This window comes from Sphaerodactylus townsendi, linkage group LG02 (genome assembly GCF_021028975.2).
Source record: "Sphaerodactylus townsendi isolate TG3544 linkage group LG02, MPM_Stown_v2.3, whole genome shotgun sequence".
NCBI classification, from domain to species: domain Eukaryota; kingdom Metazoa; phylum Chordata; class Lepidosauria; order Squamata; family Sphaerodactylidae; genus Sphaerodactylus; species Sphaerodactylus townsendi.
This window is the reverse complement of record NC_059426.1, coordinates 92,698,011-92,711,162: the sequence shown is the minus strand read 5'-3', so window position 1 is coordinate 92,711,162 and position 13,152 is coordinate 92,698,011. Positions and strand designations below refer to the sequence as shown.

The window sequence follows — 13,152 nt, the reverse complement described above, 5'->3', positions numbered from 1 at the left end:
TCAGGCATAACAGCCTCCCTCTTCCACACTCCCAAAATCTGGCTTCTCTGCCACAGGAACTGGGCCTCCCAAGACTGGTGCTAAATGTATTGGAGGACAGACCTACAGACTTTTAGAGGTTTCCCTCACAAACACAAAACAAAACACCTGAGGGTGGACACTCGCCTCCAAATCTCAGGGTTTTTGATGACTTAATAGCTTCCTCAGCTATTACTAAACCACAGAAGTGAGAGATCTTTGCAGATTCTCTTCACTCTGCCTCAAAAGTACCCGAGGGCACAAAAGCTCACACAGAGCCAAGAAATCATAAAGACCAAAAAGCCAGAACCCTTCAGCACTCTCGCTGACAGTATTTATACTACCTGCCTTTTTTCTCTGGCCAATCAGGGCTGGCCAGGGCTTAACTCTTTCAGGGGCGGCTCCACCCTGTAACCTGAATGCAGGATAAATGCATTCGTCACACAAGCCTTTTTAGAAGCAGCACAATAGCGCCATAGCTGTGCCATTTCTGGCCACAGCACAACTACCCTCCCTCCCCAAGGACTGCACTGTTAGTAGCACAGAAGGGCTAAGTGTACAAGATCATCTGATCAGCATTTTTAAATCTAAATCTTGATTAACTGATACATTAATTCTATCTAAAAGGTAGCTTATGTTTCCCTTATTCTTAATGACTATGTATCCTTGCACAAGTAGCTGATAACATTATCTGTGCTTCAAGTTATTTATAACTTTAAGTTTTGGAACAACTATGTTCCTAACAAAAGACAATGAGCAATAAGAGTAGATAGCACAATGGTTGTCTGAATTAGCTCTTAGGTAGATTGGAAGGAACTAAGATCATAAGGATTTCCCTTCCAGAAGTAGACCTAAGCTTTTCTAGCCTGTTGAAAGCAATAACCATGGGAGTATTGAATCAAGCATACTGCTTTTAAATTTCCCTATTAGAGAAGTAACAGATGGAAACATATTCATACATACATGCACCTGAGGTATTAGAATATAAATGTATCAAAATATGGCTACAACAGAAAAACAGTCTCAAATAATTAGTAGACCCCTATATTTTACTGTCCTGTCTTGGAACTGTTGTGGACATAAGACTGATAATACAGGTGTTAAAAGTGGTGACATATTTGTGGCATTTTAACAATATTTTTTCTCTCATGTGAAAGCAAACATTTATCATACATTTATTTGGGATATTTATTTGAGAAGCACAGTAACATTGTGTCAAATGTATTTTATTATTTTTATAGGATAAGGTGGATCTTGGCGAGTTGATGTTTTCTCTCTGCTATCTTCCAACAGCTGGTAGATTAACCATTACTATAATAAAAGCTAGAAATTTAAAAGCAATGGATATAACAGGAGCATCAGGTAGGAATGTCCTTCATGCCAATTTCAAGGTACTCCTTTTTTACTTAAAGAACTATTTGTAAAGTAATTATACACCTCTCTGTTATGTTTTCAAGTGTCATGCATGTATCCATCACAGTGTTCTCTTCTGTCTTTTTTGCCTTACTCATTAATCATAATGTTTCATTGACAAGGGACTGTAAGTCTCTTTTTACTCTATTAATTTCAGAATATGCCTTTTTATTTAAAATATGGGTAAAATTATAACAAGAGGGTAGAACACAAAGTGAAATGGAAATGCCACATGCTTTATATTAATTTGTTTTAAGTAAAATAAATACTTGTTGCATCCTGCATGCAGATCCATATGTGAAGGTTTCGCTAATGTGTGAAGGAAGACGACTGAAGAAGAGAAAGACTTCCACCAAGAGAAACACCCTCAATCCTGTTTACAATGAAGCCATAATATTTGATGTCCCTCCAGAGAGCATTGATCAAATTAATTTATCAATAGCTGTTATGGATTATGACCGGTGAGATATATAACTAGAAGTTTGCTGATAGTCTCTTCTAATGACAGTAATTGTTTGTTCTCAGGGAGCACCTCTAAAACTCCAGAAAAGGTGAAACTAAAACTGAATCTGGCACAACTTTTCTGTTAAATATATTGGAGCTCAACACCAATTAAATGATGGCAACCTGAGTGTTTTGATACAATGGATGTTTGGTTGCGGAGAACAGCGTGGTATAGTAGTTATAGTGTCAGAATGTTGAACTAGGAACTGGGAGACCTAGGTTTGAATTCCCACTCTACCATGGAAGCTTGCTTGGTGACCTTTGGCTAGCCACACACTCTCAGCCTAAGCTATTTCACATGGTTGTGGCAATAAACTGGAGGAGAGAACAAAATGATACAATTTTGGTCCCCACTAGGGAAAAGGTAGAATATAAATGAAGTTAAATGAATAAATAACATATGCACCTCTGGGCCTTAATCTCTTGATTAAGAAGTAGTGAAAAAAAACCTTCCTGAGGCTTGAAATGGTAGTTGGATCACGCAGACTTATATAGAATCTTTTCACATTTGGTGGGGATATTCCAGAATCTAGTATAGATGTCTGTTCTCTTTCTAAAAGAGGAAGAAAAAAAACAGTCAATTTTTATGCATCACATTTCCCAACTGAAAGGAATCTCAAAGCAGCTCTCCCCACAAAGGACACCTTGTGAGATAGGTTCAGCTGAGAGAGTTCTGAGTTCTGTGAGTAGCCCAAGGTCACCCAGAAGCAGTGGTGTAGCGCCAAGGGGAAGGGGGTTCATGATGCACTGGGTGTGTGCTGGGGCAGGGGCATTCTGGGGCGGGGTGAGGCAAGGTGAGGTGGGGCAGGCGGGGGCATGGTAGGGATGTGGGGAGCAACTGTGCTCCGGGCACAGTTCCCCCTTGATCTGACCCTGCCAAGAAGGCTTCAAGTGGAGGAGTGGGAACCAAACCCAAACCCAGGTCTCCGGATTAGAGTCCAGTGCTCTTAACCTCTACACCACTCTGGGAGGGAGAGAACACAAAGATGTGCATCCTTATGTGGTCTCACACATTCTAGGCAAATGACTGGTAATGATTCCCAACCATGAATGAAAAGGCTGAGAGTCAAACGTTCTACAAGCCAACTATCCAATAATAGTATCAGTTTATTTACTTCATTTATACCCCGCTTTGTCCCCAGTGGAAACCCAAAGTGGCTTACCTAGTTCTTCTCTTCAGGCAGTACAATCCTGAGGAGGAAGGGAGTTGAAGTGTGCCTGGGGACAGCTCAGCTGTTCTGACTCCTAAGGGGCTTGCTGTACCCCACCTGGAAAGCCAAAAGCAACACTCTCCTGATCTCTATGAAATCCCCCTATGAAATCTAGCTACCTTTTTGCTGGCAAATGGGAGCATTTTCAAGCCAAAAGCACTCAGGAAGCCAACTAAAGCCAGCTCTACCCTAGAAATGCCCACCTCAGCACCGACGTAAGCTCTGACACCAGAGAAGCATTGATGCCATCACTGTGTTGCTGCCCAGTCAGAGCTGTATTGCCACCCAGGCATCGCGCTGCTGCGCAGCTTCCCAGCACCAGTGTAAGTACCTCTGTGACATCATAAATGCCTTTACCTTGATGTAAGGAGCATTCAGACCATTTCCACTTAAACAAATATAAAGTGGGTTGAAACCGGGATAAATTAATCCGGCATGGCCCCAGGCTGTCCCATGGGCAGTGAGCTAATTGGCCAAGGTGCACACCTTCACATGGAGGCACGTCTTTTTTTATTTGCCTCCCACCAATGCATAGCTATGCTACAAGTGAGTCCCCACAGTCTTACATTATGACCCTTTGCACCTGTGTGGCTATGCAGATGGGCATCAGGAAAATTTTTAAAGGGATGCGTGGCCGAAAAAAGCACCTCCCTTCCCGGCTATTCACTCAGAAGCAGCTGCAACCGGGGATTTTAAAAAAGACTCATGAATAGTGCAGTTCTTGAATAACCCATTTTGGGGGAAATAACATGGAGCAGACTCGCTTTAGGGGCAGGATCCATGTGAAGTTCCACCCGAAAATGGGTTTTTTACCATTGTTATCCCAGGTTTATTGACCCATGTGGAAAGGGCCTTACACTGGTATGAAGGTCATGCTACATCCTTTGCAGTTTCAGTACTTCCCCACTGTATTTGCACTGTCAATTGCAACCATACAATTTAGTATATGGTCGAAGGGTTTCATGGTCAGAATCACTAGAGGTTGTGGGTTTTCCAGGTTGTATGGCTGTGTTCCAGTAGTATTTTCTCCTGATGTTTCACCTGCATCCATGGCTGGCGTCTTCAGAGGAAAACCCACAAAATCCATATAATTTAGGTTAGGTGGACAGTGTGGTTCTGGATCAATGTCATTTAGCAAGCTTCCAGGGCAGATTCTCCTAGATTCTACTCAGAAACACTTTGCTATTATTATCCCAGTATATCATTATCGATATGTTAGTGAAAGCAAGCTGGAAGGACAGCTTATGCTCATTCTAATATTGAGCTCAGTTTTATAGGCATCAGCTAACCTTATATCACCTGTTTCCTTTGTTTTGTTCATGTAGTTGAATTTCATGATTCCTGAATGTAAAATTTTAAGAAATAAATATTATGGACATTTTTCACAGTGTAGGTCACAATGAGGTCATTGGAGTGTGCCAAGTAGGCAACAATGCTGAAAGCCTTGGTAGAGACCACTGGAATGAAATGCTCTCATATCCACGGAAACCCATAGCCCACTGGCACCCACTTGCAGAGGTAAGACTTTTTTATCTGGCACGCTGTCCTTGATGGTATTGTGGAAGCTCCATTAGTCAGATGCAGGTGCTGAAGAAAAATACTTTTTCATATCAGAAAACATTTGCATAGACTGTTAAGGCTCATTGGAATCCAGGATTTTAAGCAAGATCGATGCTGAATGCAAGTAAAATCTGGTCCCTAATAATTTTTCTTTTTAGTGCACTGTAAAATACTTCCAATTTAAAATAAAACCCAGACATTATGCATATGAAGATTTGTATAGTATGTAAACAACAGTGTATCTTGGTCTTCTGAATTACATCTTTCTTTTGTGGACGGCATTGTCCTCTGGATACCACATTTTGAGAAAAAAATTGAGAGGACTTGTTATTCCGTTTATATACAAGACAAATATTGCTTCATATCTTGTAATAATGTATTTCCACTAATAGTGTCAGTAGGATGTCAAATTACATGGAAATTTAAAATGTTTTAGGAGATCATGGTAAGAAACCATGCAGTCAAAATTTCTCTTTAAGTTTCAGTTAGATTCCTGTGTTTCTTTTGTCTTCATTTAGGGCCCTATTCCGCAGAAATGTTATGCAGGCCTTCTGCGCATGGATGGCTGCCGAAGAGGCTTCCTCACACTTTTAACCTATTCAGCAGAAATTTGGCATTCCTGTTGAACCCTTTCGTAGCCATTTTCTCAGGGGCCATTCCGCAGAGAGTCCAAAGGGGTAAAGACATACCTCCAATCCCACTATTTAATCCTCCCCTCCTTGCTCAGTCCTAGAGTATATTGATCCCACACCATAAGACAAAAACTCTTTCTGTTAAATATAGGTGTACTTTTCTTTCTGTATATTTCTATAGTTTAATGTAGTTACCCATTTCTATCAGTAACACCCATATTGTCATCCATTCCCCCTTAAATTAATTGCACTGCTAGCCATATTGTCTAAAATCAGGTAAAAATCCATATCCATACATATTTTTGACATCATGGGAAAGAATGTTATTTTTATTATGATAACTGTTATCATTTATGGGGAGAAAAGAGTTGCCATGTTTTATATTCCTGACTTCACCACCCACTAGTCTGGCCAACTTACATTTAATAGGCAATTATTTATACTCATCATGTATGAAATAGAATGTATCAGTAAATAAAAGTTTAAGTAGATTTTATGTATATGTCATCTCCTCCAGTCATAACTAAAAACTACTAGAAAATTCATGCAGCATTGGGAGCAGTATTAGTTTAGTGTACCTTGACAACCATGCTGGAACCCTTGCAATAAGATGAGAACTTCCAGTCAGAGGCGTATCAGGAGGAAATGGTGCCCGGATCCAATTCCTTCTCCGGATGCCCCCCCCATGTCCCTATAGGCCGTACACCTCTGCTTCCAGCCAACCCCACCACAGAATTTAAGCATTATCTTTTCTTTTAACAAAAGGTTGTGAAATGCTATGTAGATTATAGAAGTTGGAAACAATCTGAACACAATTGAGAATGCAAATTTAAGAGTGAGGCTCAAAGTAGGTAAAGTGATACCACTTTAGACCTAATCCATGAAATACATGAGCAGTTGAACAGCATTTGGTGAGCAAGACTGTAAAACTTAGTCTTCAACAGGTTTTGTTCAGAATGAATGCAAATTAAAATAGGCTTGTGTTCTGACAGGCTTGTTGGATGTGTTGGCTGATAATATTTATCCAGGCTTTTGATATTTGGATTACAGTTTGTTGTCCTAATTCAAATGATTGCATTTGCAGCATTTTTTGCACATGAATACTTTGGGCCAGGCCAACCAAACTGTAGTCCAATTAGCTAATCCTGCAGAGGGGGTTCTAGCAAAGCAGCAATTTCTCATCTGAAAAATTAACCAATTTCCTTAAGTATTTTTGACATGGTAGGTGAAAATGTGTTCTAAATCAAAATGTAGAATTACTTTCAGCTTCCTAATGAAAGAAATGGGGACCAATAACCATGTGCCTATTGTATTTAACACTGCGGGATTAAATTCTCTTCCCCATCAGATTCTGAAAAACCAGGGTCACCTCAATTTTCTTCTGAATCATTGCATCACTATGCATATAAGCAAGGCAAGGGCAATCAGTACTTTTGAAATGCATAATAATTCTGCTGTTGGAAGTGTTTCTCATTATTAAAATATTTTAGGTTAAATATTGCTGTTCAGTTTTTAATTTGACATTAACTTTTCAATTAAATATTCCAAGTTTGTACAATGAATTACCTCTTGTCTGTTGTGGTACATGTTACGAATCAGCATCTGTTGCAAATGGTTAGTTTTTAGGTGTCCTGCACAGTGGTGGAAAAGAACCTGAAACTGGGGACTTTGGAACACATGTACGCATGCACATACGCATGCACATGCAGACACATATTAATCTATTTTGGACACAAATCAAACCCCTCTGGTCTATGGACTGATCTAAAATGGGATACAAAGAAGCTTAGCAACTAGATTTCTGGATTCTCTTGTACAATGCTTATAAAAGTATCCAGATTGATATCCTACTTTTACTGAGATCCCACTTCACCCTCCACCCTCACATTGCCCCTATCTGGTCATTTCAGTAAAGGAGGGCCACAGCAGGGAGGATGTGCAATAAGTGTGAAGAGGCCTTAAGGCTAATTGTGCTCCTCATAGCATAACTGGGATTGCCTTGTCAAGCAGATGTTCTCCCTGTTAGCCAGTTTCTGCATGTCTGTTCTAATGAGACAAGTTTAAATCCACAGCCTATTAATAATACACCACTGTAATAGTTTAGAACAATTAACCAGTGAGACTTAAAATGATTTTTCATATAGCTTTTCCTGCCATGTTTTTATGAAAAGAGAAGAAAACAATGGGCATTAAAAAGAAAAAAAAAGCAGAGTGATGCTGGTGGAATAAAATAACTATGCAATTGGTTCTTTTTATGGCAGGCTATATGAAAACCTAAAATTATAAAGGGGTAAAAGTTCATGCATTATCACATTAAAACAAAAGGTATAGAATCATAAACAAGTCACTTTCACAAAGGCATACAGGGGAAAATAATTAATGCAGCATAATCATAATAATTAATGCAGCATAATCATACTTCCCAAGTGCCCTTTTTGAGGGACATCTCATGCATGATTTTTCAAGCTTTCCTGTCTTTCCGCCTTCATATTGCTGCTACCAGTCAAACTCCAGTGTGAGAAGCGCTTTAGAGAGTTATAGTCATTGCTCTTTGCAGAAATCTTTTGCAGAACATTTCACTGTGTAAGCACCCATGGTACATATTGTTGCCTTGAATGTGAACAGTTTAATTAATAAAGTACATAACACAATACGGATTCTTCACTAAACTAGCACAGGATATGACTGTGATGCCTTACCTAGTATTTTGCATGAAATATAGTCTCTTATCTTTTTCAGATAAAAATTCAACACCAAATGTGGCTCTTCAAAAATTGATCCTATGACTAAAATTGCAATATGTTATTGGAATTCATTGTCCTATTCTAATATGCTGAAATCCCTTATAGTGTGATCCCATGGCTGCAGCCATGTGGAAGAAAGAACATATTAGCTGACGCAGCTTTCCAGAAGCAATTAACATGAGCTCAGGGGCACATTTTTATGTCCAAATCATTTGGGAAAATCTGCGTAATCGTATTGGCTCAATACAGTTATGGGATTACTTCATATGGGGCGTAATTTACGCTGGTCCTCCATCAGCATAAGTGCCTTGGGAAAGGCAAACACATTGATGCAAACCTGCGCCACTCCCTCACACACACACACACCCCGCCCATAGGACTGCTAATGTAGGTTTTTTTAGATAAATATTGTAGTTTCTTTTTGGTCACACACTTTTCCCAGTTTTTATTAGATTGCTAGAACAAGTATTTGGAGTTATTTTCTCACAACATTCATAGTATTGTCTTACTCTTTCAGTCATGTTAGAACAATTAGAAAATAAGACTCCAATTTGTCCCTGCATAAATATTTTTGTTATCTGGGGTTTTGATTGTTTTATCTGATTGATTTAGAAGCATTTTGTATTTTTACTTATAAGTTTGGCATTATTTTAAGAGGGTTTTTTTGGTATTTGCATGAACAAGGTTGCCAGAGTAACTAATGAGCAGAAGCAGGTAGTATTTCAAGTTAAATCAGCTCCTATAAGCCAGAATAGTAATAATTATCCAGAATCATATATCTGTTGGTTCAAGCAGAACCCAAATCAAAGAGCTGATGATCAGTCAACACTCAAAATGCAAATATCTGTTCCAACAGAAATGGATGCTGATACTAAAAGTATGCCACTCTTTCTTAGTATTTAAGATACCATATCTTTGGTTTGCCAAAATAGAGAGTTAATTTTTTTTAAAAAATCCAGAATGCATTATTAAAGCTTTTGAATAATTACCATAGTTTTCACAAAGGACACCTTTCACACATGCAGTTAGCTTTTGTGCATCTTCTATGTATCCCGCCCCTCCCCCCCGCCCTTCTCCTGGCAGCCCTTTCTGACCCAGGGCAATGGGACCCATATGGATCACTGGGCCACATGAGATCTAACCCATGAAATGCCACTACTATATATGAAGTGCAAAGCATGCTTTTATCATCTCTGTCCTTGCCACATTTCAATTCACTGGTGTTTGGCCTTCATCAGTGGAGAATGATCTTATTTCTTGTGCATGCTTCTTGCTTGCACAACTGTGAATCATTTTTAAAATAAAAATGCTGGTTAATAGTGCAGTTACAGCTTTTCACATCTGTAAATAGACCTGAAATGAGTGTTTTCCAATCCAAATTCTCCACAATCAGGAGCTGAGACTGGGACTGAGAATTTGATGCATAGTCATAAGTGGGTTTTGAATGGAAAGAGGAGTAGACAATGACCAGATGGAGAGAGACATTTGTTTACACTATTTGTACAAAGGTTAATAACAAATAATAAGATGGTAACCTTCATATAAGAGATCAGAAGCTGACTAGCCTGTGAGGGACACTCTGTAACAGTGTGCAGGATCTGATATAGATTGTGCCAGATTTTTATGCTACTTCTGAATCTCGATTGTTTTTAAATGCCTTAATGCACATATAAACAAAGGGCGCAGCTAGGTTAGCTGCTGAAGACCTGAAGTCTCCCATTTCTTTGTATGTCTCTGAATAGTATTGTGAGGAATAACAATTTATATCATGGTGGGCTAGTGATTTGCCATTTTCCCCTGCACCCTTTTCTCAGTGTCAGTTGGCTTTCTGGTGGAGCTGTTTCAACTGGTAGAGGAAACATAGATTTTCCCCATATATCTTCCATAAAAGGACACCACCAAATGGCTAATTTACATCAAAAAAGGAAAAAGGAAACAAAAAAAGGAATACTAACACATGCAGAATACTAACACATGCACATGCAGTGTTAGTATTCCAATCCAAATCCCTCTCCTATCTAAAGACATTTAAAGAAATGGAAGATCCAATAATAGATCTCCAACATCCTGCTTAAGTATCCCCTGAAAATTAAATTTTCAAAAGGGTCATATATTTCCTTACAGTCAACTCATGTTAACAGTTGCTTTTGTATAAGTAATATGTATCTAAGGTTAGATGTAACCCCATAACATACTTCCAACTTGACTGACAACCTGGATAAATCACAGATTTTCCTAGGAGCTACAAAGCAGCACAAAGAGAGAAAAAGGTCACCGGTACAGCTGTAACTTAAGGATCACTAGCGTACAAACAGGCCTCTATGAGACTTGTTCCAACAGTTCCAACAGTTAAAATTTCTATAAGTTCATCTCAGTCAATTTCCATATTCATTTTGTTTAATTTTGGCATTAACTACCAAGAGATGGAAGGTAATAGAATTTAACCTCATCACTTCTGTTTTCTATTTGTCATGAACATAAAAAGCACATTACATGATTCATTTAAAACAGAGAACCATACTGTCATTGGAAGGCCCCAGTTAAAAGTTCCTGAAGGTTTGATTGGCACTTGTCAGAAGTATAAGAAAATCAGTATTGGGGCAGGCAGGTGAGGGGGGGGGAGCATCATCTACTGTTGCTGGAAATCAATTTAGCCTAAAGCAATCAGTTAATCGAGTACTCATTTTGAAGCTACTTTTTTTTCAGCATGTTTCTGTTCAGGATGTGTTAAAAGTACAATGTTGTTATTTGAATGTAGCCAACGTATTGAGGAAAGGAGAAAAGTTAAATGTTGACATTGCTTAGATTTGGACAAAACAGGATGGAATGTTCTGAATTATCAGTGTTTCTTTCTGTGAAAAGCAATGTATCACAATGACTGTACCACAAGGAAAAAAATTGGAAAATAATGACTCCAGTATAAGGAAAAAAATTCTGTCATACAGTCATTTTTATAAAATAGCTTGTTCTTTGAAAAGCCACAACAGTGTAGTGTTTTTACACAAAGGAGAGCACTAATGTCTGTTTCACTTTGGTTCCTGCTATCATAAATGGCTGGTGTGTTCTTCATTATTGTGCTTTGTAAAGTAAAAAAAAAAAGTTAAATAAGTTATACCCAAATGGAATGCAATATAAATGGAACTGTGCATTCCATGAAGTATATCTACAAGCATTACATTAAAAGGTGATTTCTAATACAGTGGGTTGGGCAAGGAACTACGACTGGAAGCACGCCAGGGTCCTGCAATTCTCTCAAAGGGCCTCCATCTCCATGAAGCAAAATGAACTGTTTAAATCCAAATGACTGTGTTGAGACCACACTCAGGAAGGATAAGAACATGGATACTCACCTCAGCTGCTAAATAAGCTATCAAATCTGATACAGATATGGCACATATAGAAGAAGGACTCTGGGTTCTTTTATCAGTTTGCTTTCCATATTGTCCTGTTTCTGTTTTCTTTTGGCTAATAACAAGCAAACACAGACCATTTATCAAATGATAATGTGTGTATGCAGCCACGTGGTAAGGCTTCTTTACTAATTAGGTGATAAAGAGAATTTCACTACCATTCCTTACCTGAGCGTCTATCTCAAGAAGAAGAAGGGAGTAGTATAATCCTCCTGATTACTTGGTGCAGCAATACAACCAAGTGGTTACAAGCACACAGTGGTAAGTTACCATTTGATAAGAGGTCATGTGTGTTCATTGTGTTGGCTATGGTGTTTGACCATAGTCATCTCTCAGATTGGAATGTTTTGTTTAGCTGCATGCTGGACAGTCACAGTCTTTTAATTTTTTTCTTTACTATTCATCACAAAAGTAAATAAAAGCCTGTGTTTATTCAGATATCTTTGTTTTTATAACACATAAACATTGTGTTATACTTTAATATTTGTTGTTCAATGAATAGTCCTGGTACATCTATGTTCAATGTCTAATTTTGGAGCATTAAGCCACATCTTTGTCAGGGTTTTGTCAGTTTGGTGGATGTTTTTATCTTTGTTCAATAGAGATAATGCATGATCCATTTGCAGTAACAGTTTGAGAACTGAAATAAACTTACAATTCTTAATTTTTTAAAAAGATTATAACATTCTTATAAACATAAGTTAAATGTACTGTGATTTTATTTATATAGATCTAGTCTGTACAAGCAATTTTGTTCTTAATAAAATAATGTAAGAAATTGTGCAGTTGTAATTTATGCCTATTTTGTATTTATATATTAAAATTGGAGTGAGTGTTTAAAGAACTTACATTCCATGCTTTAAACATGGTTTAATTCTGTGTTGCTTGATATATCCTGTACCATGATTTTCTCCAATGCAAAGCTGAACATTTATGCTTGGTTCAAAATAAGCTGGTCCCTTGTGCACCTAGGAGAGGGCAATACAACAAATACATTATTTGGGTTCTCTGGTAGAATGAAAATCTGCAGGATAAAAACAGTTTCTGCTGAGTTAAGTATTATTTCCTTAAGCACCACTGAGCAATTTAAGGGCAGTATTGTGATTTGGTTCACACACCCACAATGTTTCACATTTTCATGTAATTTTTCAAAGTGACAAGAGTATAATTTTCTTGTTTAAATGAGTAAGACTGACGTTCTACCTGCCAGTGTTTGACATGTCATTCAGGGAAATTGCTATGTGTGCTCAGGTAGAGTGTGGTCATGCATAGGAAAAGAGGAATTGGGAGTAAGCAAGCATCATTAGGAGCAAATTCATGCACATTTATTTCACTTGCTTAAAGTCATTGCATTAAGCACATTGAAGCTAACACGGTGAGACTGACTTCCAAGGACACACGCATAAGATCAAGCTGAAGAGCCTAGGCCATAGTTTTTGCACATAGCTTGACTCCTTGCCAGATGCCTGTGACTGAAGAAATGTACCCATGTATTATGCAGCTGATTCATATGTTCCATAAACTGAAGAACTGTGCAGTCAATATATAGGAACAATGCTAATGAAAGCCAAGGTAGCAGTTGAGTAGGGTTCATGCATGTGTATACATGTAAGCATTTCAGACTATTTTACCTGCCCCTCAATAAGAAAAATGTGTATTT

General features: G+C 38.3%; 1 protein-coding gene across 4 annotated transcripts in view; it reads left to right on the top strand.

Moving 5' to 3' along the window:
- SYT9 (synaptotagmin 9) overlaps positions 1-12,273 on the top strand; it is an 89,443-nt gene extending 77,170 nt beyond the window's left edge. Inside the window, exons 4-7 of one of the 4 annotated variants that reach the window (XM_048484312.1) lie at positions 1,260-1,380; positions 1,721-1,892; positions 4,535-4,664; positions 11,283-12,273. In XM_048484312.1, the coding sequence (XP_048340269.1) occupies positions 1,260-1,380; positions 1,721-1,892; positions 4,535-4,664; positions 11,283-11,357 (498 nt within the window). In that variant the 3' untranslated portion in view covers positions 11,358-12,273. Of the gene's footprint in view, positions 1-1,259; positions 1,381-1,720; positions 1,893-4,534; positions 4,666-5,224 lie in introns of those variants that run through there. The other 3 variants (XM_048484313.1, XM_048484311.1, XM_048484314.1) reach the window with 3 other exon arrangements.
- Positions 12,274-13,152: the final 879 nt, after the last annotated feature.